The sequence below is a fragment of the Salvelinus namaycush genome, chromosome 22, assembly GCF_016432855.1.
Source record: "Salvelinus namaycush isolate Seneca chromosome 22, SaNama_1.0, whole genome shotgun sequence".
In the NCBI taxonomy this organism is placed as follows: Eukaryota; Metazoa; Chordata; class Actinopteri; order Salmoniformes; family Salmonidae; genus Salvelinus; species Salvelinus namaycush.
Genome location: NC_052328.1, coordinates 27,445,151 through 27,471,593, shown reverse-complemented (window position 1 = coordinate 27,471,593; position 26,443 = coordinate 27,445,151). Strand labels below are relative to the sequence as shown.

The 26,443-nt window shown below is 41.8% G+C and overlaps 2 protein-coding genes across 3 annotated transcripts in view; both read right to left on the bottom strand.

The window, feature by feature from the left end:
* Positions 1 to 798: 798 nt before the first annotated feature.
* bcl2l11 (BCL2 like 11) lies at positions 799 to 17,930 on the bottom strand. Of its 2 annotated transcripts, none has more exons than XM_038960659.1 (4): positions 17,630 to 17,930; positions 15,507 to 15,875; positions 12,828 to 12,961; positions 799 to 3,456 (listed from the first exon to the last, which is right to left on the bottom strand). In XM_038960659.1, the coding sequence occupies exons 2-4, from the start codon at positions 15,724 to 15,726 to the stop codon at positions 3,328 to 3,330; spliced, it is 483 nt and encodes a 160-aa protein (XP_038816587.1). In that variant the 5' UTR covers positions 15,727 to 15,875; positions 17,630 to 17,930; the 3' UTR covers positions 799 to 3,327. The 2 variants fall into 2 exon arrangements, with proteins under 2 accessions (XP_038816587.1, XP_038816586.1); XM_038960658.1 differs by lacking the exon at positions 17,630 to 17,930 and adding an exon at positions 16,473 to 16,597.
* Positions 17,931 to 19,177: 1,247 nt separating this feature from the next.
* Positions 19,178 to 26,443, bottom strand: part of acoxl (acyl-CoA oxidase-like) — a 45,995-nt gene continuing 38,729 nt past the window's right edge. Inside the window, exons 18-19 of the mRNA XM_038960657.1 lie at positions 24,909 to 25,010; positions 19,178 to 20,609 (exon numbers count right to left, since the gene is read on the bottom strand). Coding sequence (XP_038816585.1) covers positions 20,442 to 20,609; positions 24,909 to 25,010 — 270 coding nt within the window. The 3' untranslated portion in view covers positions 19,178 to 20,441. The remainder of the gene's footprint in view (positions 20,610 to 24,908; positions 25,011 to 26,443) is intronic.

The following is a 26,443-nucleotide window of genomic DNA, read 5'->3' as shown; positions in this document are numbered from 1 at the left end:
TGATGAAACAAAAATAGAATTGTTTGGCCATAATGACCATTGTTATGTTTGCAGGAAAAAGGGGGATGCTTGCAAGCCGAAGAACACCATCCCAACCGTGAAGCACGGGGGTGGCAGCATTATGTTGTGGGGGTGCTTTGCTGCAGGAGGGACTGGTGCACTTCACAAAATACATGGCATCATGAGGATGGAAGATTATGTGGATGGAAGATTATGTGGATATATTGAAGCAACATCTCAAACCATCAGTCAGGAAGTTAAAGCTTGGTCACAAATGGGGCTTAAGTACAACAAAGTCAAGGTATTGGAGTGGCCATCACAAAGCCCTGACCTCAATCCTATAGAAAATTTGTGTGCAGAACAGAAAAAGCGTGTGCGAGCAAGGAGGCCTACAAACCTGACTCAGTTACACCAGCTCTGTCAGGAGGAATAGGCCAAAATTCACCCAATTTATTGTGGGAAGCTTGTGGAAGGCTACCCGAAACATTTGACCCAAGTTAAACAATTTAAAGGCAATGCTACCAAATACTAATTGAGTGTATGTGAACTTCTGACCCACTGTGAATGTGATGAAAGAAGTAAAAGCTTTTTACTAGGATTAAATGTCAGGAATTGTGAAAAACTGAGTTTAAATGTATTTGGCTAAGGCGTATGTAAACTTCCGACTTCAACTGTATGTAAAAGAACAGTTTGCGTAAAAAAGATAGTCACACTTTCTTTGAATTGCCTGTGACTAATTCATTATGACTGCAATATGTGTGGTTATAGTTATAGAACAATGACAGTGGCTTATTGATTTTCATGAAAAAGGATGTGGTTTAATCAACAATGAAAGAAAATTCCAGATTTTTTTAAAGATGAAAAAAGGCTTTTTACAGGCACAGCAGTATTGCACAATTGAAATCACAACATTGCAATCTTTCAGTGCAAATTAGAAAATATAAAAAATAACAATGACATTTTGCTACAAATGTACTGGGTCCTGTGAGTCAGATAGATCAATTTCTGTCTGTCTGCACAGAGTGCAAAAGGGTCCTGAACAGACTGAATTCTGGGTACAGTAATCATTGTGCAAGAGGTACAAACCTGCACTTCCTCCACCAAGATGACACTGGTGAAAATGTATGGATCCAACTTGGGAATTTTGATGTGTCTGGGGAAAATGCTATTCCTATTTATGGTCTCTACCCATTAAGATGGATGGACAGTATGGACCATGCCTTCACTCAACACATATATATCTAGAGTACATGGAACCATTGGCTGACTGTCGGAGAAGTTTCCATATCAGTTTCAGAAGGTGACAGTTCAGCTTTCAGTTGTTCTCTTGGAAAGCATCTAGACACGACTACATACACCCTTCTGAGATACAGTACTTTGAAATGAGGTTTTTGGTTTCATTTGGCAACACCAAAAAAGAATAGACAGTCATACAAGATATAAAACATGGCAGAGCAGTAAAATGTTGGTACCAAGAAAAACATGACAGAATGAAACACATCATGCACTTCTCAAAATTGGGTTTGCAGAAATGTCATCAAACAATACCATCAACCTTACATTTCATTTACATGGTCAGCAAAACATTTTTTTTATATATGTAAAAGGCAGATTTTTGGCACATAAAACCTTGAATGAGCTGTAAGTGCTATGCTATTTTAAAGATAGGCTTTCATCATCACATGTTATACTGTCAACATGCAATTTCCTGGATAATGTTTATTGAACTGTGGGTGTGGAATAGGTTTTCACATCAAATACCAACAGACTGACAGATAGGAGCCATTGGAATCAAAAGGGTGACCAAGGTAGTTGGACTGAACCACACCAATAATGTACTTTACAATAGGAACCAACCAGCAAAATGACAGTATAATCAATCTTTGGGTCACATGAGGGACACATACAATGTAAAACCCATGGTGCAGAATGTGGTAACAATTAACATGTAACATCCAAAGTAACCCTACTTCACTTTCTTAAAATATATATATATATTTTTAAACATTCATTCTACCACAGATCAGAAATACAAAAATGTTTCAAGAATTTTGTCAAGAACATTTGGTGGTTTTTCTCACTGTTTATCCATCTAAGTTATCCATCTAAGTGATCCCACCCATTCAAACCGGTCTCTCTATGCCTGTTCCTCTGGCTAATGTCGGCTCAGAGTTTGGTTCTCTTCCAGCAAAGCTTCTATGAGCTTTTAATGACCTAGCAACACTGCACTAGACTTGTCTGGGCCAACATGAGTGTCAGCTGGGCTAACAAAGCACTGACAACAGCAGGTCCGAACCAGAGGCTAAATGATAACAGGAATTATGTTTGACAGCTGATAAGGGCGGGGGGAAACAAATGAGACAACAGTAAAGTACGTTGTTTCAAGAAGTTACATTGTTTGCCCTAATTCATGTAGATCTACTTTGATTTCATTATATCTCATTCTTTTAGGCATTGTAGTTGCTATCAAATGTTTTTTTCTGTTCTCACAATGACTACTAACATCCATGCTATTGCTCTTAATACTGAATATGTTTGGAAAGGAAATACATTTTTAAAAATGGCATCTTCAGTTATTGCTCGAGGTTAATATACCTAAAGGGTTAATAAAAAGACTATTGGAGTGCACACTGAATCATTGTCTAAAACTACTGGACTTAAAAACACTTTCAATGGAGACTCTCCATTAAACAGACTTCATCTGGGTCCATGGAACCGACAATGGAACCGACTGCATCCAACCAGAATTGCAGGTTCGTTTTGGGAGGGAAACAGTGAGTTGCCATGAGGACCAGGAGGAACAGACACAGCGCAGACTCTACACATCTGACCATGGGTAAACTCACAAACACTTAGAAACAAACAAATACAGAGAAAGAAAATAGCGCAGTAGCAAAGAAAAAAAGAAGCCGTACAAGGTACATGTAACCTCCACAAAGCCTTATCCACACAGCGTTATCCCTGTGAGCGCTCCGCAATGGGACACTCCATCTTTGGTTCTTTGATTAGGCTCAGCTTTCCAGATCCGCGCAGGAAACATAGGTGCAAAATTCCAGGTGTTGTAGAATTTCCAAAGAAAGTATTCCCAAAGCATTACAGATTCCCTATCCCAATTTATGCTGGACCAGGGAATCCTGAGGCCATTCAAGGTCAAAAACCATCAAGACAAAGTTGTAAAGGTTCACATATGAAGGAGAGTCCATTCTGAAAATGTGACAATTTTACATATTCATATATGTATAGGGTCTATAACAGAATTCTCCCAGGTTCTACAGTATGTGCCTGCTGGGTGCTCCAGAGGATGGGATTGGGGCTTCTGTCTGTCAATCATCTTCTCCGCAGGATTATCTGTAATAGTCGTCCAATCAGAAGACCCATCCACAGTAGGAAGGCGGGCTCTTGGTGCATCTGCTGCAGGTTTCCCTGGGCAACCTGACCGTTTCCACCTGCAAGGCGCTGTGGAGTACACAGAAAAGGAGCCGTGTTACATCCTCTTGTACATACAGTATAACCACTAAAGATACTACACAAACATAGAGCATCAACATTATTGCCACAACACACAGCGTAATAGCGCCACTCACCTTTTACTCCAGACATATGATTCAAACAAATTGCACTAATAAACAGATTTACCCTCCGTGAACCCATGGGGGTCTTGGCTGACCACCATAAAGACCCCTGCTGTGTATAGAAGACAGACAGCTGAGGTTTGCTGATAATACTGGACATGGCTGAGCTCAACTGTAGTCAGTGTGCCAGTCCTTTCATGACACACATGCAACCCTAACAAACACAGGAAGCAGGCCAACACAACTCAACATCCTGCCCCACCTCACCCCAAACCCTTGCTCCCTCTCCGGGTGTTAGGATCAGTGGGTTAACTCCACACTTAAGACCAGAGGCCCAGGCAATCAAATGAAACTTTCTTACATGTGTTGGCTCCTGTGAAACTGCCAGGATGTGCTTGTGTACAGTATGTGTGTTTGTTAATTATGTGTACACAGTATTGAATTATATAAGCACAATTGAGCATTAAATGAGAAACCAAGGTAAAAGTATTTACCCTTTCAATGGAGCGATGATCTGCTCTTCTGATCTTTGTGTCAACATTACTGTGTTGGGCAGAGGCCCTGCAAACTACCACACTAGAGCCTTGGGCTGAACTGAACCATCACACACGAACATACCAGGTTTACAACATGAGTCATACTTCTTAATGAGAAAAACAGGGCAGCAGCACGGTCATAAAAGCCATTCTATTAGGTCAGCTACTTCAGCTTCAGATGGAAGAGGTACTTGATGACCTAAACATAAATAGGGAATTTTTTACTGTGAGATGAATGGAGAGATTAGGGAAGAGATTGAGCCATTCTATTAGGTCTTTAGCAGTGCACTTGGACTTGGCCAGGTCATAGGGTCCTGATAATGGTGGATGAATGGACTACTCCCTCCTCAGAGACAATTACCTCTGCAGACATGGCAAAGGGGAGATGAAAACAGGTGGCTGTCTTGGCCCGGCCGTCACGTTGGCCTGAGGTCACTAGTTTGGCATGGCTCTTGCAATAAGCGTTGGTCATTTCCCCTGTGGCCTCTTTGGCAGAGGGGACTGAGGAAACACCAAGTCTGAGTTCTACTTTTATCAGAAACTATGTTTCTGACAGGAACTGTGCTGAAGTATGACTGGGGTATCGCTCCATTAGTGAATCACTGCATGTGTGTGGATTCAGAGCAGCTTGGCAGGGAGCCACACAGTGTTGACATTTAGGAACTAATGCAAGGGGGATATCAACGCTTTGTTTTAGCTGAAATGAGTTATGCCAAGAACCACAAAAGCCTGGAGTGACTGTGAACAGTGTCTGAGGAAACAGGTGATGAGGAAGTGGACTTAAATGGAAGTGCATTAACCCCTCTGTAAGAAAGACAGAGCAGAACTGGGAACCTTGCAAGACCCCATTCACCTTAGGGACAAAAATGATAAGTTCATGAAAGAAATGGCAGACCGATTGCTTGGCTAGATATAAATGATTGCTCTGAAAGATTTAACAAGAACTTAAAACACGCTGTTGAAAGGTTGTTTGATTAGAACATACAGTGCATTCGGAAAGTATTCAGACCCCTTCACTTTATCCACATTTTGTTACATTACAGCCTTATTCTAACATTGATGAAAGTATTTTTCCCCTCATCAATCTACACACAGTACCCCATAATGACAAAGCAAAAACATAAAAAAAAATAATAATCTTCACATGTATAAAAATACAAAAAAACTGAAATACCTTATTTACATACAGTTGAAGTTGGAAGTTTACATACACCTTAGCCAAATTCATTTAAACACAGTTTTTCACAATTCCTGACATTTATCCTAGTAAAAATTCCCTGTCTTAAGGTCAGTTAGGATCACCACTTTATTTTAAGAATGTGAAATATCAGAATAATAGTAGAGAGAATGATTTATTTCAGCTTTTATTTCTTTCATCACATTCCCAGTGGGTCGGAAGTTTACATACACCCAATTAGTATTTGGTAGCATTGCCTTTAAATTGTTTAACTTGGGTCAAACATTTCGGGTAGCCTTCCACAAGCTTCCCACAATAAGTTGGGTGAATTTTGGCCCATTCCTCCTTTCTATAGGATTGAGGTCAGAGCTTTGTGATGGCCACTCCAATACCTTGACTTTGTTGACCTTAAGCCATTTTGCCACAACTTTGGAAGTATGCTTGAGGTCATTGTCCATTTGGAAGACCCATTTGCGACCAAGCTTTAACTTCCTGACTGATGTCTTGAGATGTTGCTTCAATATATCCACATAATTTTTCTTCGTCATGATGCCATCTATTTTGTGAAGTGCACCAGTCCCTCCTGCAGCAAAGCACCCCCACGACATGATGTTGCCACCCCCGTGCTTCACAGTTCTTCGGCTTGCAAGCTTTCCCCTTTTTCCTCCAAACATAACGATGGTCATTATGGCCAAAGAGTTCTATTTTTGTTTAATCAGTCCAGAAGAGAGGACATTTCTCCAAAAAGTACGATCTTTGTCCCCCATGTGCAGTTGCAAACCGTAGTCTGGCTTTTTTATGGCGGTTTTGGAGCAGTGGCTTCTTCCTTGCTGAGTGGCCTTTCGGGTTATGTCGATATAGGACTCGTTTTACTGTGGATATAGATACATTTGTACCTGTTTTCTCCATTATCTTCACACGGTCCTTTGCTGTCGTTCTGGGATTGATTTGCACTTTTCGCACCACAGTATGTTCATCTCTAGGAGACAGAACGCGTCTCCTTCCTGAGCGGTATGACAGCTGCGTGGTCCCATGGTGTTGGCTGATTTCTTTTGATTTTCCCATGATGTCAAGCAAAGAGGCACTGCATTTGAAGGTAGGCCTTAAAATACATTCACAGGTACACCTCCAATTGACTCAAATTATGTCAATTAGCCTATCAGAAGCTTCTAAAGCCATGACATACTTTTCTGGAATTTTCCAAGCTGTTTAAAGACACAGTCAACTTAGTGTATGTAAACTTCTGACCCACTGGAATTGTGATACAGTGAATTATAAGTGAAATAATCTGTCTGTAAACAATTGTTGGGAAGATTACTTGTGTCATGCACAAAGATGTCCTAACCGACTTGCCAAAATTATTGTTTGTTAACAAGAAATTTGTGGAGTAGTTGAAAAACTAGTTTTAATGACTCCAACCTAAGTGTATGTAAACTTCCGACTTCAACTGTAAGTATTCAGACCCTTTACTCAGTACTTTGTTTTACTGAGATTATAATAGAATGAGAAAGAGGGAAGATATATGTACTTACTGTAAGCTTGACTAATTAAACAGTTCTAGGCAGTGGTTTCAACACAGGGTAAACACATAGACTTGATCCAGATATTTGGCCATTGTGTCCGAGGGTAAAACCTCTCTGGTGTGTATTATAGTATCGTGACTCAATGTTGCATTTTTTATTGCATTATATAACTAGTACACACAGTATGTAATCACACGCCACTTCACACCCTGAGGCATGCAACACGAGAGGCTGGCGTAATGCAAATCAACAGGTCAATGACCCCTTTAGTAATATGATATTAGTTGTGTAAAACTGACTGAAGGAGGGGAGGTGGATCAACTTAAATATGGGATCAATCTAGCTTTCCCTTTAAGAATCATGTTTTTGGCAGTGATGACGTTAATACCCAAATTCACTGAATACTGACAGTTTCGCCCACAACCAGCTAATTGGTACAATATTACAAAACATTAACACAATTTGAAGTAGAAGACATGCAATTAAAGTGACTCGCTAATACGTTCGCAGATGTCTGCCTGCAATTGCTGCCTGAGGAAAAACAAAGTTGTCACTGATACTCATCGAATGTGTTTTTATTTGATTAAAACAAGTTATTATGCAGATGCTTAAAATAGTTTTTAAAACAGACAAACTTCTCTCTACCTCATTCTTCAAGACAAAGACTGCAGGTCCTAAAACAAAATAACATTGCGTCACAAATAAGAGGGTGCTTATTTGCGGCTTCCTACTGAAAATCCCTTTGAGGAACAAACCCAATTTAAAAATAAAATAGAAACTCCACAAAGTGAGCTGCCATGTGAATGCTCAGATAATTTGAGTGGCAAAATACAGACGTTAGTTATCTTAGAATAACAACATGTTTCTGTGGCCAGACATCTGCTTTGCATTAGCAGGGCGCTTGTCCTTTTGCGTCTCACACTGCTATCTGCCATATTCACCACTGGAGACGTCTCACACTGCTATCTGCCATATTCACCACTGGAGACGTCTCACACTGCCATCTGCCATATTCACCACTGGAGACGTCTCACACTGCTATCTGCCATATTCACCACTGGAGACGTCTCACACTGCCATCTGCCATATTCACCACTGGAGACGTCTCACACTGCCATCTGCCATATTCACCACTGGAGACGTCTCACACTGCCATCTGCCATATTCACCACTGGAGACGTCTCACACTACCATCTGCCATATTCACCACTGGAGACGTCTCACACTGCCATCTGCCATATTCACCACTGGAGACGTCTCACACTGCCATCTGCCATATTCACCACTGGAGACGTCTCACACTACCATCTGCCATATTCACCACTGGAGAGACGTCTCACACTACCATCTGCCATATTCACCACTGGAGACGTCTCACACTACCATCTGCCATATTCACCACTGGAGAGACGTCTCACACTACCATCTGCCATATTCACCACTGGAGAGACGTCTCACACTACCATCTGCCATATTCACCACTGGAGACGTCTCACACTACCATCTGCCATATTCACCACTGGAGACGTCTCACACTGCTATCTGCCATATTCACCACTGGAGACGTCTCACACTGCCATCTGCCATATTCACCACTGGAGACGTCTCACACTGCCATCTGCCATATTCACCACTGGAGACGTCTCACACTGCTATCTGCCATATTCACCACTGGAGACGTCTCACACTGCCATCTGCCATATTCACCACTGGAGACGTCTCACACTGCCATCTGCCATATTCACCACTGGAGACGTCTCACACTACCATCTGCCATATTCACCACTGGAGACGTCTCACACTGCCATCTGCCATATTCACCACTGGAGACGTCTCACACTGCCATCTGCCATATTCACCACTGGAGACGTCTCACACTACCATCTGCCATATTCACCACTGGAGAGACGTCTCACACTACCATCTGCCATATTCACCACTGGAGACGTCTCACACTGCTATCTGCCATATTCACCACTGGAGACGTCTCACACTGCCATCTGCCATATTCACCACTGGAGACGTCTCACACTGCTATCTGCCATATTCACCACTGGAGACGTCTCACACTGCCATCTGCCATATTCACCACTGGAGACGTCTCACACTGCCATCTGCCATATTCACCACTGGAGACGTCTCACACTACCATCTGCCATATTCACCACTGGAGACGTCTCACACTACCATCTGCCATATTCACCACTGGAGAGACGTCTCACACTACCATCTGCCATATTCACCACTGGAGAGACGTCTCACACTACCATCTGCCATATTCACCACTGGAGACGTCTCACACTGCCATCTGCCATATTCACCACTGGAGACGTCTCACACTACCATCTGCCATATTCACCACTGGAGAGACGTCTCACCAGACCTGGGCTCAAATAGTACTTGGGATTCGTTCAAATACTTTAGCTGCGCTTGATTGAGCTGGCCTGGTGCATTAGAATTGCTCAAAAAGTGCAAACCCTGTCCATCTGGCACTCTGGAAAGGCTCAGTTAAACGCTCAAAGTGTTTGAAAGAAAACAAATGATTTGTGTACCTCTAGCAGGAGGAGTGCCCTGAATTAAAAGCCTCCTATATCAGCCCATAGGACAGAGCACCTACACATGAAAAGCTAACTTCACAGCGATGCAACCACTAAACACCTACGCAAGCATCACAGAACCAGAGAAAGGGAGTGTGGAGACACCCAAACCCACAACACACTCAAAGACTCAGTGGATCAACTCCACTCAGAAGTTCTTTCCAGCGCCTCACACAAAGCATGACAACCATTGGAGCCTGGGTTCAAACTGACCCTGGGAGAAGATGACAAGGAGGGCCGGGGCGGGCTGAGTGCGTCTCCATGGCGCTGGGTGAGTGAGGCCTGTAAAGGCAGACCAGTGGATAATTAGAGCCCACAGTGGGCTCCCTGAGAGCCTTAACCACAGGGCAGTCACGTAGTCCTGCAATTCTGCAACACAAACAATCACTCACTAACCAGCTCCACTGCCAGGTCATTGTAACCTGACACTTCCTCCTGTCAGTCTCAAACCCCCGGGCTTGGCCTCTTTGACCTTGATCACACACTCAGACAGCCCTAAGAGTATTTTCCATGATGGCTATTAGGCAGAGAAGGAATGGGGTGTGTATGTGTGTGTGTGTGTGTGTGTGTGTGTGTGTGTGTGTGTGTGTGTGTGTGTGTGTGTGTGTGTGTGTGTGTGTGTGTGTGTGTGTGTGTGTGTGTGTGTGTGTGTGTGTGTGTGGCAAAACAAAACCTGGACATCGCTAGAGTAATGCAGGCCACTGGTCAGTTCTGTGGGTGGCCAGAGGCCATAGAGCCAATCAGAAGGAAGGACAGGGAAGTGTGACAGATGACACAGACCTGTGTGTCAGTAAACAAAGTGTGCAGGAGGGTTTTTGATTCACCTTACGTGACACCTGAAAACACACAAACACTTTGTCTACAATGAAATTACTCACTTTATAGTCACTAGCTAGGAAGTACTAGAGCTCATCCAGATACAATCATTATGACAGTTATTGGCAGTTGCCAATCTATACATAGAACTGTATGAAACACCTGCATTTGTCAGTAACACACAATGCAATAACCTGTAGAAAGTTATGTAATAGACAATTGTGACAGATGGGAGAAGTACAAGACAGCTCTAGATTCTAGAAAGGGACAGTCTTTCAGAATTCCTCTCCCTGATCGCAACCAAACACCTGAGACCAGAACATGGCACATAGAACACAATATGTTCTGCTTTTTATTGGGCTTTTTGTTCTCGAAATACATAAACCTCCCTCTATACAAGAGAGATATTTACATGTACGAAGCAAGCGCACACACACACACACACACACACACACACACACACACACACACACACACACACACACACACACACACACACACACACACACACACACACACACACACACACAGAGAGAGAGAGAGAGAGAGCGAAACCCTGTTCTGTTCTACAGCCTCACCTGTTGAAAGGTGTGTAAATATTTACTTCTCCCCAGACACCCAGACGCCATTAGTAACACATTATTCATGGAAAATGCTTATGCACTCATTATAAATAAATATTTCTTCTTTTTTTTGTGAGAAAATACAAAGTCCAGTCATCAGTTCATATATTTGATTATACAGACAAACCTTCCCCTTTTATGGGTACTAGGCAGTGTCCCTTGGGGATGGTGATGAAGATAACAGAATAGAAATGTCCATGACAAGAACATCCCGGGGTTATGAACTGGCAAGAAAAACAGTTTTCAACAAATTCCATGCAGTCACATGGAAACTCCCTAAAATGCATGCAACATGCACTGTCAACAGCTTTCAAACAGATGTGGGGCAGCAAGTAGCCTAGCGTCTAAGAGCGTTGGGCCAGTAACCGAAAGGTCGCCGATTCGAATCCCTGAGCCGACTAGGTGAAAAATCTTTCAATGTTCCTTTGAGTAAAGCACTGAACCCTAATTGCTCCTGTAAGTTGCTCTGGAAAAGAGTGTCTTCTAAATGACGTAAATGTTAAAAAACATTTTATGGGTCTTTCATATCAGCCAATTCAAGACTGCGCAGATGGAGAGTGACAAGAATGGAACATGGAAGAAGATTCCCTATAAACAAAAAATTCCCTGAAAAAATGTACCCAACAAAACTATTTGAGTATGATTAGTGTTCAAGTGTAAGATCTGAACAGAGTTATGAAATTAACCAGGAAATGGGTAACCCCGGGTAAGATGAATCACCACCTGACAGATATTGTTTTAGCTACAAAGAGCATGTCCTGTAGCAGATGTAGGATCTTAATTTGATCACTCTTTTGTTGCTGAGAATTTTCCTGGAAACTCAGAGCTTTGTGATATACATAAATTAACAAAAAACCTGCACTAGTAGGGTTATATTAGTGCTATTGCACTTTTCATGTAGCCTCTCTCTCTCTCGCTCTCTCTCCCTCCCGGTCTCTCTCCATCTCCCTCTCTCTTCATCTCCCTCTCTCTCTCGCTCCCTCTCTCCATCTCTCTCTCTCTCCATCTCCCTCTCTCTCCCTCTCTTTCTCTCCCTCCACACAACCTTTTCATGTCGGTGTTGAAGGTAGCCTCCTGCTGGGTGTGTCTTTGAACATTAGGCCGGTCGCGTAACAGCTGATACGTGATATTCACCCCTCCACGGCATATGTCATAGTGAGCTCACTGAAAATGATTAAGATATGCAAATACAATTATTTTGGTAACAACACATTATTCTGATGCACTGTATTATAAATAATGTTCTAAAGCCAGAGTGCCCTCAGTACATAAGAAATGAGAGCACAGAATGCTAGGTCAAGGACACAAATAGAAATCATCTAGAATGGCACGTTGAACTGAGCACCTTATCAGCTCCATTTGATCCAGTGCAGTCCTTGACAGGGTTTGTAAATAAGGTGATGCAACCTCCAGAAATGTAAAGTAGCAAGAGAAATGTAAAGTAGCAAGAGAAAGAAACCAACTGCACAGGCAATTTCTTCAACGATGCTGTCATGATTTCGGCAGCATGTCTGCAAAAACGCTTAAATTATTGACACTATCTAATCGGAAGATTAACTTTCCCTTGCACTGCAGTGACTACTGTGATCATCATTTATTTTAATTTTACCTTTATTTAACTAGGCAAGTCAGTGGGAACAGTGGGTTGCCTTGTTCAGGGGCAGAATGATTTTTACCTTGTCAGCTCGGGGATTCGACCTTGCAACCTTTCGGTTACTAGTCCAACGCTCTAACCACTAGGCTACCTGCCGCCCCAATTTGATCTTGATAGAATTATTTTTGCAGTGCCTGTGTATCGTATCCTATGAGAGTGGTTGACAGCCACAAACTCCCTTAGGGATATTTGAACTGAAGCTACCAATTCCCTGAAAGTGATTGTTTAATTCATTGTTTTCCCCCCCGAAACTACATATCATCAGGATATATGGGTCTCTTTTTAGGATCCTCCCGTCTGTAAGTCTCAGTGCTGGTGTAACTACTCACCCCATGTATGAAGAGGTTGTTAAACTCATCTCCAATGCGCTGAAGCTCCTGACCGATGAGTATCTCTGGCCGCATGTCCCCCGCAGTCGGTGGTGGGCGTGCTCTATAGGGCCGGAGGGGGTTGGGCCACACGTCTGGGGGACAAAGAACAAATGGCTCTCAGAACTCATTGGAACACAATCTAATAACAAAGACCAAGCTACAACAATACTAAGAGGAGTCCAGTATGACTCCCTGCTTATGTACTATAGTGTGGTTTAGTTATGAATGTGTTCTGATCTCTTGTTATGACTCACGTGTCATGAACCATATGTCTAATATTTCTCATATCCCTCAAGGGCCCTACAATATCAGTTGCACCATATGTTAATATGGAAACACTTTACTGCAAGTAGCCTGGTATAATGGCTTTATATCACTGTCATAAAAGAGACGTAACAATAACACATAGCACAGTGACAATTATTGACATGCTTCATGCATCACCACAGCATGTCCATGATAGTGTAAGACTATTGTTATGAAACGTTACCTTTTGTTATCTTATGACAATCTTATGAGTGTGTTTTAAAGGCTATTTGTCAAGAAACCTCAAGTAAAGTTGTCAAAATCTAAATGTAATTGAATGCACCAAAGGCATACTGTATATTACAGATACAGTATATATAGAGCAAGGATCATCAACCAGATTCAGCCGCGGGATGATTATTTCTTAAGCGGATGTTCGGGGTCCGGAAAAAATAATGACTAATAATTTGTAGTCGCCAAATTTACCACAAGAAGCCCAAACAGATATAATGTTTGACTAAAACATAATCATTTCGAACCTTGCTTACATTTGTATACGATCACATGTTTCTCTCGATTATGTGCGGGAATACTTGTGAACAGATTTCTAAAATTAAAATCACTTGGAGCTGATTTCCTGGTGTTTTTAGTCCATTATGTCCAACAATAAAACAAAAATAAATGTAAAAAACTTTTTTTTTTTCATATTTGCTCACAAAACTTGGTGGGCCAAATAAAAACCACCCGTCAGTTGGGGAACGCTGACATAGACTATCAGATATTACACCAAACTTGTGGTTTTCTATACGTGTGCTAGGATCAATCATATCTGGTATTCAGAAAAGAAAGTCTGAGTCAAAAAACCAGGTAAACAATTCCTCCCCAGCGTCTGTCTCCCTCAGGCAATAACAGGCGGTGGTAATAAAACTGGAGAACATTGATGTTATTCTCCACAAACAAACTCTTCAGACTTTATCTTAAGAAATGGCTTTGAGTGGGGCCCAATTATTGGCTTCCCAACATCAGAGATGGAAAAGTTGTTTCCAAACGGGTTCTTTGACTGTCCCCATAGGATAAACTTTTTGGGTTCCAAGTAGAACTCTCTGTGGAAAGCCTTCTATATAGAACCCTAAAGGGTTCTACCTGGAACCAAAGGGGTTCTACGTGGATCCAAAATAGGTTATTCAATGGGTTAACCTATGGGGACAGCCAAAGAACCCTTTTAGGTTCTAGATAGCACCTTTTTTTTCCTAAGAGTGTACCCATTAAAGGAAAATTCCACCGCAAAAATATATGTTGGTAGTGGTAACAGAGTGCATCATACTGGCTGTATTTAGAAAGTTATATATCTTGATAACTTGATTGTTGACATGCAAAATATTTTTGGACTATATCACCTACGGACTAATAAAACAAATAGCAAAAGGAGTTTTCCTTTAAGAGTAGTCTCATTGGGATTAGAGATGTGTGTGCAACACTACAGATAGAGATGTGTCTGTCCCTCATATCAGCCGGCTCCTAAGGAGAATGAGCAGGGAGGAAGCCCTGTTTGCTGTTGACCAAAGACACAGAGGGCTATTTGACTGGCCTCTACTCCAATTCACTACATGTGGCCTCTACTCCAACTCACTACACGTGGCCTCTACTCCAACTCACTACACGTGGCCTCTACTCCAACTCACTACACGTGGTTAAATAAAAGTACACAGGTGAATTAGGCTGCTCAATCACATATATTATGCAAGATGGGGCCAAAAAACAGTGCCTGTTTGTCCCAGTGTATTTCCTTTTGCCTGTCTTCTATGGCCACTGGCTTTGTCAGGGAATGTTATTGAGGTCGAGTGTAAATCTGGGTGCACGTACAGGTGCCATTAACAAACACATGCGCATGCATGTTTTGCTATCACGCACACTCCTTGGTGGCTTGTTATGACACAACTCAGTAAACGCAGTGCAGATACTGATCTAAAAAAACTTCCTGCTGAGGTTGAATCCAACTATTGGCTCATCATCACGTTATACAGGAGTCTCGACCCATGCAGATATCGTAATGACTACGGTATTTAAGTAAATATAACTACAGACATTACAAACAACCCAAGGGCCAATTAGCGCGCAATAATCCAAGACGCATCCGTACATAATAGCCCGCCATCCTCCCCCCATATCAATAAATACGATACATAATCAATGGTCCTTAGTACATTGTAATAGTCAGGGGACGTCGTCAAATGTTGTGAGTTAAGTGTATAAAACAAGTGTACTTTCTGATTGGCACAAGGGCAGCGTAAATAGTTTATCATGTGCGCAATGCCATGCCTCGTAGCCAGCGCTCTGAATTGTGAGTAACAATTTTTATTTGTGCGACACCAGCAAGTGTGCGTGCCTTACCATAATCTCGCCGGGTCTCCAGTGCTCGAGACATGCGCTGCAGTGCGTGGGTAATGACTTGGCTAGATGGGCTCGGAGTCTGTGTCGACTTGTTATCTTTCAATAGCGGGGAGCTTGGAATAGAATCGCTGTCGAACGAAAAATATCCACTGGAGGACCTGGACAGTGTTCTGAACACTGGCGACCTCGACTGGAAACCAAGCAGACTATTCGGAATCATTATTCCTCCCCGTGACTGCTGGTCCCCTTCGCAGGACTGGGGGTTGTCAGACGGTTCGGCACGGGAGGCTGCTCCGCCACCGGGATGCGACTCTCCGCTTTTCCCTCTCTCAATTAGGGTGGTCGTGCCATTTGGACCGATTTTGTGGTCTGTAGGATAGATCAAGTATCAGAGTTAGGCTATTTTTTTAATATATATTTTGTCCGTGCATTGTCATTATTTGTTGGAGATTTCCACTCCTGGAATCAAAAATCTAAAACAGACATAATTTCTAGAAAACGTAGGTTAATAAAACAAAACGCGCATGGCTAAATATCCCGCAGGGTCGAGTCCAGTGTATCCAAGTTTTTGAGTCGGCCGTAACTTCTTCTTCCTCTATACGTACCTCCATTGTTTGTACAGAAGTGCTGATTGCGGCATTTCTAGCAGGGAAAAACATTTGGCATGAAAATACAAGCCGTAGTAACTGCGTCACAACCCAATCTCCAAGCCAAGTTAACTTCTTCTATCCGAAATGAAAGTTGTGAATAGCCTATTGTGGATCCCCATGAAAAATCTAGTTATAGTCATGTTTTCGAAACTAATCTGATCGTTACTTGTATTCCATACTCGAATTGGTTCCAAATTGCGCATGAAGGACCGCAGACAGAGTACACTTTTTCCACTATTATGCCTATAGGCTATCTGTTGACTTTATAATACTTTATATAATACTTTCAGTAGCCAACTATATCACAAATACTTACTCATATCAAACACATTCAAAGTTAAATCGAAAGCCACATTTTAGAGACAACCAAAACGCAGAGTCAGAAAACGAACAATAGAGTACAAGCACGTCAAGCAGTTTCTTGCTGGAGAGTCTGCACACATTTGTTATGAAAAGTTCTCTACGAACATGTGTTGAAAGCAGACCTGATTGGATTAGAGCCTTTGTGACTGGCAGGCGATTGGATTAGCTAAATGAAACGCATCTAAAATCATAGGCTAGCCTACTGGTCCATTATCGCCACCCACAGGTTGCAGTAGTAGCCTCTCTTTTTTATTTTTTATTTTGTCTTGAAAATGGAAATACATGTTGACCCCTTGCCTATATATCACTGAATCACCTGAGAACAGGAGTCCCATTGTCGTTCAACTTTAACAGGTGATTAATTTATTGCTGGATCGTCTGAGAAGAATGAGGGTAGGTTAATGTGGAAAACAAAAGGGAAACAAACAGGTACCTTTCATCCCTATCCTCAAAATAAAACTGCCTATTGGCGTATTATAGGCTATATAATGTCATGCATCGTACTGTAACCGAGAATAAAGTAGACCAATAGGCCTACAAAAATATCGCAGTTTAAATCTCAGGCAGCAGTTGATTTTTTTTTGAATATGGTCTTTATTTTCATTATATTAAAGTCCAACGCGTTTAGTGTTTCAAGGTTTTCTAGGACGATGATAATAGGCTACTAAAGATCATCAGGAACGATTGACATCGGTTAAGATCGTATAATTCTCACACGCTAAACCGCTGTGCAGACACGGGGGTGGACTTCATCAAAACAAGTACGAACTTTCTCCAATTAATGTCAAAGCGCTGTCGCGGCGAGGCGTGCGGTGTGAGCGGAATAAGATACTTTTGTTGCATTACGAAAACACATGATATAGTAGCCTACAAAGTAAATGCATTTAGACAAGACACCATAGTTCTCTAAAAAACAATTAATTAGGCATATGAGGCTATCTTGGATATTCTTCTCAGAATCATGGTTTTCTTGACAACTGAGTGAAGTCTAAAGTTGGGAGAACCGCGGTGCAATTTTCTGTTACATTGTCTATTCTTAGTCTACTGCAATTATAGCCTTTTTAAAAACAGTAAATGCATGCGATATCCTGATGTTCATTTTGCACTCACCTGGACGAATCGGACATGTCCTAAACCGCTTTAGTAGCGGGACATAAGAGTTGTCAATAACAGTAAAATATCTGAAAATCCACTTTTGAACTTCTCACACCTCCAAAACGCAAAAGATTAGAGCCCACACAGTGTCTTTTTAATCAGAAAACGACGATGTCAACATCGAAAGAATAGTGGTTCCGCCTTGTAAAAACAGATCCTTCAAAATATAGGTTGGGTGAAGGAAGGGAAAAAGCGTTCGACTCTTTTGTCTCCGGTGTGGATATCTCAGCTGAGGATACTTCCTTGCTGTAGCAGCTCACTCGCAACTGATAGAAAAAGTTGAAACGTCTGGTCTGTGTCAAGAGTGGGGTGACGCCTGTGTGCCATCCTCCGCCTCTTGACCCGCCTACTCTTTCAATGGGTGGGATCTCAGCCTCCTTTCAAAGCATCCTTTCAAGTGTCCAGAAAAACCTTCTCTCCCTCTTCCTCTATTTAGCCTAGAAAAACATTCTCTCCCTCTTCCTCTATTTAGCCTATCTATCGATCCTGCTCCTGGTCACTGTTAACCTACTCTTGTTTCCATGTTGATATTAACATGAATATATTACCATAGTATGAATACATCTGCTATCAGTCACTTTTCAGCCTTGTTTACACTGCTACTATTTGCTATTATTTACTATTATTATATATCCTGCAACCAGTCACTTTCACCCAATCCCCACCTACATGTACATATCTACCTCAACTACTCCAGTATCCCTGCACACTACATTTGGTACGGACACTGACCCTGTATATACTGTAGCTTACAATCTCCTGTTTTATATTTCTTCCTTTCTTATTTATAGTGTTTTTCTAGTTCTACTGTTTTGATATTGAATACTGTATCATTGGAAAGGGCTCACAAGTTAAGCATTTCACTGTACTTGTGCATGTCACAAATAATTATTGATAAAACTTGAAACTCTCCCTCTCTCTCTCTCTCTGTAGGTGAACAGTTTACAATACTGTAGTGGTACATTAGCCTACCGAATTCAAAGAGGGGCAACTTCACATGTCAAGATCCTATACTGTACCTACCAACATTTCAGTTGTCAGAGAAATGATGAGGGTCTCTTTCTATTAAAATAAACTCCATTAGATGATAATACATTTCAGCCAAATAGTTTTACAGATAATCAACATTGAGAAGAATTGTAATTTTCTAGAATCATTTAGTACACATCATTGAGCCCCTGAAATAGTTGTTGGATCGGTTCTTCACACTTTCGCCCACACATTCTCAGTTAGAAGAACAGCTATTTCACAAGACAGTGTTAAAAAGCCAACTGCTCCTTCTCACAATCATGCATGTGTTGATCATTTGCACAATGAAACACTAATTATATAACTGGTTCACAACAAACTAAAACACAGCATTGTATGTAATTTTATGAATACGGAGCAGACTACTTTAACTTCTTGTTTTAACTGTTGACTGCAAGTCTTCAACAAACATAAAAAATTTAAAAGAGAAAACATGAGCGAAACAAGATACACTATACAGCACATGTATTTCTATTAAGTACATTTATTAAGAGCAGTGACAATTGATTTACAGATATGACAAAGATACAGTACAAAACTGATGACACTGTCATGGAAAAGATTAAGTTTATATGCAAGCACAAGTAACCTACAGAGCTAACAATGTTTGTTCATCAAGAGTCAACATTACAGGCCTACATGTGATGCAGACAACTGATCAGAAAATTGAAGGATATAAAGTAGCCTACACTTCCCACATGTATTGTGTCACAAACCATTTGCTCACTGTGCTCATATTAATAAAATATATTATAAACATATCTTGTGTATTTTCCATTTTTGTATGTTGTTGAATCAAACAGCTGGCCATCACGGTCTAGCCGGTCTTGATGAGGGAAAGTGTCTGGCAGAGAGATTCACAGTCAAAGTGTGTCTCTATATACGCTGTGGATTTTATTGGTTGGGTGGGTGATTATACATAGCTCACTGGTCCACTTTGTGAAGTTACCACATGCTGTTAGCATTGCAGCCTACTTGTCTATTGAGTCAGTCTGCTCCCATACACCTACGGTCTGGTCTCAGGCTAGGTCTCAGCAAGCAAGGGAAACAAGTATCAAATGTTACATTACATTATTCTTTCTTAATATTAAGGCAAATAGAGTTGTTAAAAATGTAGTTGTGTCATGAATACATTTAATTTCAAAGCTTTGTTTGTACAAACAAAATTAGCACATTTTCAATAAGCAACACTGATTGTGTCAAGCTATTCTGAGCCACATAGGCATCCACTGTATGTAATGGATTGGACCAAGGAAAATACAAAAGCTCCCAAATGCACACATATCAAATAAAACCCAATGATTTGACAGTATAACAAACATGAAGCATTTCAACATTTCTTTGAGAACTGATAAGAGATTTAAATAGAAATTAATCAAAATGAGACTGTCCCGTGTATTATGCCTGCGGCTAATAGCACTAGTCTAGACAACAACTGGGTCTGTAGTCTTCAGACCGTGTCCAGATTAGGCAAAAGATCATGGGCTCTGTTCTAATATCCACACTACGTCACTTAGAATGCATGCATGCCAAATAAGTTGCTTTATTCTAAGTGGTATGCTAACATGGACATTGTAACACAGCCCATGGCTCTTCACTGAGACCAGGATGAGTCAAGCAGTGAGCAAGGCCCGTATCCACAAAGTGTCTCAGAGTAGGAGTGCTGATCTAGGATCAGTTTAGCCCTTTAGATCATGATGAACAATATTGGACAGATCCTAGATCAGCACAGTGGGGCTCATAATTTGGAGGCTCTGATGGGGTGCTCCGGTGCAGAGTAGAAGGCCCACTCAGCTCGGGGGTTGGCCACCCCAGCAATTGGCGCCTGGATGCAGCAGGAGGGAACATTGAAGTCAGACACCACCTTCAGGGCCTCATCCTTCACCAATCTACACAGCTCCAACAGCTGGAGGACAAACACAACAGGAGTCAAATACATTTACATAAATCAATGCAATCAATGAATGAGTGTGTGAGAAAATGGTTAGCCATGGATAAGGCTGATATGAATTACCATTTAAGTAGCTTGTGTCAAAGGTTGAATTGGTGGTTTTTATAATGGTTATCTATTGGAATTCTAGATAATTTAGGGCAAGGTATAGACAAATATTGCAAATTAATCTGATTTGATATAAACTTCAAGTCAAAGTTCAGTGCAATCTTCTACTTTTCACAACAGTCCCCAGCAGGGGGAATGATTCAGCATCTTGAGTAAGCAGCATTGGCCATCATGGTATTGGCGGTACAGACACAGACAATGGTCAACTCTGGGCAGACAGGTGGCAGGTGTTGTATTGCACTGAGGATCTAAGTGTTCCAGTAGCAACAGAACGTCCAGACTGACTCAAGGAGCTAAATAGCAGAGCCCATTGTCTTTAGAGTTCAGACTTACAACAGATTCAACTGCTTATCAACAAAGTGTACTTGCATGATTGGGGGCGTTATGAGAGTTTGTAAAAGATAACAATGGGACATCATAGTGCAGAATGACTTAGTCTTCCTAACTGTAACTGCTAAAACAACTTGTCTGACTTTCTTGGTTTCCACTAGTTACCACAGCCACAAAGTCAAAATTGGCTATATCATAAAAATGTATGAGAGGGAAAAAATTGCCTTAATTTAAGGTTAAGGTTAGGCATAAGGTTAGCAGTGTTGTTAAGGTTAGGTTTATGGCTATGGTTAGGTAGAACATCTCCTTTTAGAAGATACATTGTAGAAATAGGCAGGCTTTATGACTTTGTGGCTGTGGTGACGACCGACTTTCTTGCTTTGATATTCAAAGTCTCTTGTTCTAAGAAAATGCTGGAATCAAAACCCAATCTGAGCTATCTGTATTCACTGTGCAACTAAACAGGAAGGTAACTACACAGCAATAGGCAAGCCTAATTATAGCAATAAACATTGAGATTAGCAATTGACTAATTTCAGTTGACCCCAGGTCTCTGAGTCACAGGTGCAGGCAGCCTCCCTCATTGGCCGACCAGTTTTCCATTGCTGTTATGCGGACAGTCATACTAATCATAATCTCAGGAGGGCCTATGATGTCATTGTTCCCAATCAGTAGGAGGGTAAACGTAAACAGCCTTATGGGACAGGGGTGTGGGAGAAGAATTGCCTGTGGATAATTCAGAAACCCATTAAAACCAATGTGGTGGAAAGGGTGAGTAATGCACGCCAACCCCACAAATCACTGAGACAGTGTGAACAAATAGAACACAATGGTGGGTATATTTCTTAAGACTAGAAACATCTTATTTTTTCCCCTTATATGCTGTAATTAATTTATTGAACGTTTTTCAGCTCAACACTTAGTAAGCAATTCAGTTTGTGAAGTGAGGCAACAGCAAGCATAATTGTTAAAAAATCCAAAATATTAGCCCATCATAGGCCTGACTAAATGTAGATCCTCAATTCTGCTTTCATGTAGTTAATCTAGTATCATGTCACTGTTCATAGAGGTCTCCAGTTGTGTGGAGAATCTTCATTTCATTCATGAACAGCGATTGTTCCCTCAGATTCACAGCTTGTTCAAGACCCATTGTAATGTCTGCCACCTAGTGGGGCTCTTAAGCAGAAAAGCACTAGCACATTTGACTCCATTATGTCGACTACGAGGCAATCTACTGTGCATTCAAAAAACTAAGTATTTACCTGTCCATCTGCTATGTGTTACCATACATTTGTGCTATTTTTTTTCAATCCAGGACATGGGGAAGTTTATAGACTGTGAAATACTGCAATACAACTTGGATATAATTTAGTCCTAAAAAGTAACTTACTGATGAAAAAACAGAGACCAGGCCTGTGATAAAGTGTTCAATTTAACCAACTCTTCAGTCTTTTATTTGCTTAACCCCATCTTATCTGTGGTCTATTAGGCACTAAATGATGCTTGGGCATGTTTGACGTGTAATTGCACTCTGCACCTTTCTAAAGAGCCCTCCCCCTATAAAAGGTACTGAAGGGTGTCAACCTGTCTCTCTGTTGAACATCTATCCTTCCTCACTCACTCTCTCTCTCGCTCTCTCTGAAGTCTCATTCCCCCCTTCCCTCCCTACTTGTCAAAGATGAAAGGAGTGCAGCGCCCAGACTAGAGAAAGCAAGAGGAGCGCCAGGTTTAAACAAACAGAGAGAGATAGAGGAGCCAGAGGAAAGGTCACCATCTCCACATTGATGGGGGGACTGAGGGAGAGTCAGCATTAATAGCTAGTGAGCAGTGGCTATAAGGTTAAGAGTGTGTGTGTGTGTGTGTGTGTGTGTGTGTGTGTGTGTGTGTGTGTGTGTGTGTGTGTGTGTGTGTGTGTGTGTGTGTGTGTGTGTGTGTGTGTGTGTGTGTGTGTGTGTGTGTGTGTGTGTGTGTGTGTGTGTGTGTGGTTATTGACGACTAGTTATTTACAGCTACAGCAGTCCCCCCCCTGGCAGAGCCCAGGGTCCCATGCAGTGAACCCCATTACCCCCGCGTGGTTGGAAGGAAGGGCTGGACACATGCTGAGAAAACCACATCTATATGTTACAACTGTTCTCTTTAGTAAGCCTTAAGAAAGACCACGTGGAGCCACCATGCTAATAAACGATCTATCTCACAGTCAATTGTTTCACAACAACAACAGCCATCCTTGTTATGAAGTAGAGGAAGACAGGGCTACATTAGAGAACACCAGGCTTTTACAACTCCCTCATAAAGGCTCTCTGACTCAAGCAGACTGTTGCTACACAGTATCAAAAACTAAATACAGGGACCATCAGGAACAGTTCCAATATTGAGCGGACAAGAACAGCAACAGCAAGCAGCAGTGTGTGGGTGTGTGGGCACACATAAATTGTAGGTGCGTGCATAGAGATCAATCTGATGATCATCACCCACCTCGCCTAGTGTACAGGAGGAGCCGGTTTCTGTCCAGGCTCACACAGTACAGTCAGGTAGGCAGGGTTTTGACTAGATGGGATACAGCTTTTGTCAGATTTGACATTTCGTCGAAGGTTAGGAGAACTTACTCAGCAGGTTAGGAAAATTAAAGTAGCAGGTTAGGAGAATAAGGTTAAGGTTAGGAAAAGGGTTTCAGTTAGGTAAAATGCAAAACAATTATACTTTTGACATCAAAAGCTGTATCCCTTCTAGCCAGGACCGGTGGGCATGGGCATTTGCATAGCCTGTTTAATACTGCTGCCTGTGTGGTGATAAGCAAAGACAGTCACTCTTATCTGTTCTGTTTTTCAGTGACTCTCACTCCACCTTCAGAGGAACTCACCTATGAGAGATGAGGATATGAGGCTTAGATATGCAGGAAATGGAAGGTACAGCAGATTGGCTCGTTACATAATAACACAAGTTAAATATAGATACCTGACATAAGGAGTGTGGGAACCAAGCCTGTGTAAATGTCTGAACACAGCCTACCACTTCAATTCTGAGATATATATAATTCTCTCTACTAACAGATGTAGGATCTTCATTTGATGACCCTGTTGCAGGAGAACCTTCCTTGTAGTGTATTGAGGTTTAAAAAGGCTTCTAAAATGTGTTATATCAACTTGATTTTCCCTTATGAAAATCAACCTCTACAAAAAGGTCCATTCATTTTAATCCACATAATAATTCACATTTTCTGTGGATGCAAACTATTAAGGTCCTACATCTGTACACTTTTCTTACTAACTTTGTTCAGGTTCTACAAGTGATATTTTCATCTGTTCCAATGATCTAGTCCAGCACCATGCTAAATAACTGTCTCCTCAGATATGACTGTTCCCAGTGGCCGCTCTGACAGTAATGAGGGGTATTGACACAGCGAGCAGCAGCCATTTTGTTCCTCTGGAGGTGTAAACTCATAGCCTGAGCACCTGCTGGTTAGATGCTAGCACAGTGGTGTCGACTCCCCCTACTTATCGGCTCCGACGTGCTCTGCAGGGTGGGATAGCCCTCGTCATAAAACTGCTGTTTGATCACAGCTAGCTGTGAACAACTGGAATAACAGTGGTAATACAAGGGGCTATGGAAGTGGGGTTCTTGTTTTTGACCAATGCTAATTATCCATCTGAAGTTAGCATTTTTCACAGTTGTTCTCTGACGGTACAACAGCAAGACTTCGGGGAAATTCAAGAACTGACTAATCACTGTTTATCCCTCCACGTGGGTACACACACATAGAAGGAAGACATACAAGAACATATGCATGCAGTCTATTCTATATGGCAGATATCTTACCTGGGTGCGTATTTGTCGGCTGGTGGCGGGGGTCAGGTAGTGATGCTCTAGATACCAGGCTCTCTCCTGGTACACCAGACTGGTGCCATGGAGGAGACAGAACTAAGGAGAAGCATAGACAGACAATCAAGCAATGGTAAAAATATGTCATAGTGAAATGTGTCACGTTCTACCTGCTAGCACAACGAAAAGCCTGTGGATGAGAACATCCTCTATAGTAACACACAAGTTGTGCACATCAGTTGTTCGAATGAAGACAAAAGGGATATTTGATTTAACAATAGAGTTTCAATTGCGAAATGCAACTAGGTAATACGACTATCGCATTATATCAGTTAAACACAGAGGCCCCCAGCTTAATGCACCACACACACACACACACACACACACACACACACACACACACACACACACACACACACACACACACACACACACACACACACACACACACACACACACACACACACACACACACACACACACACACACTTGTTTCTGACTACGCATCCGGTTATTGTTTTAGAATAACATGTTTGTTCCTGTCAGGTCAGAGCTGGTACTGTGTATTCTGAGGACCATGAAGGAAATGGAAAAACAGAAACGGGTGGTCTAATATCTTGTCTCTTCAGAGGTGATGGTGATGACAGCAAACCGCCACAGAAGATCAAAAGAGAGGAGTGGAAAAAAGACAGAGAAAGAGAGAGAGAGAGAGACAGGAGAGAGAAAGAAAGAGAGAGAGAAAGAAAGAAAGAGAGAGATAGCAGCCCCTCAACTCTACACTGTGGACACAGCTCTCCACTGAGAACCAAACAAGACCATTGACCTCTAAATAAAGAACACAGTTCAGGAGGTTTATCACGTTTCGGCAGCTTTGCTCATTTCCTTGGTTCACACGGTTCGGCTAGTGAAGGGATGCCCACTGAGTGAGAGTAGTCGAAACCGAACATGACCACACAGTCCATCATCTCGGAAACCCAGAACTAAAATCTTGCGTAATTGCGTCTGATGCTCGATTAAGTTCTGGGGGAGATGTTAAGAGAAAAATACTAACTGGAACTGTAAAATCTCCACCCCCCCCATACGGAAACTCTCTGCAAGTTTCAGGCAAGGCTATGACCCAAATGTCCCCTCTCCTTCCAAAATGCTACAGATGCGAGCACCTGCAGGGCTGGATTAAAAAATCATGGATTTTTTTTTATAGCCCCCTAACCTAATTGAGTTTCCCATTAAGGCTTGATATGAACAGCTGATTTTCCAATGTCATGTCACAGTGCCACTGCCATCATTAAAAGTCAAGCATATCTCTCCACACAGAGGCTGTCACCCAGAGCATACTCAGCATGTGATATGTATGAGAAATACAATGCATTTGATATCACGAGCAATGTCAACATTCGTACATCAGATGTGTGACACTGCACTTCCAATACTTAAGTGAGATGTATATACAATACCTTCGGAAAGTATTCAGAGCCTATGACTTTTTCCACATTTTGTTACGTTACAGCCTTATTCTAAAATGTATTCAATCT

What these genes read in the sequence shown, in the direction of transcription:
- bcl2l11 (XM_038960658.1), bottom strand. An exon ending in GGAGACCCGGCGAGATTATG is followed by an intron (nt 12,962 to 15,506) that starts GTAAGGCACGCA and finishes TTTGTCCCCCAG; the next exon opens with ACGTGTGGCCCAACCCCCTC. An exon ending in ACAACCTCTTCATACATGGG is followed by an intron (nt 3,457 to 12,827) that starts GTGAGTAGTTAC and finishes TGTACTCCACAG; the next exon opens with CGCCTTGCAGGTGGAAACGG.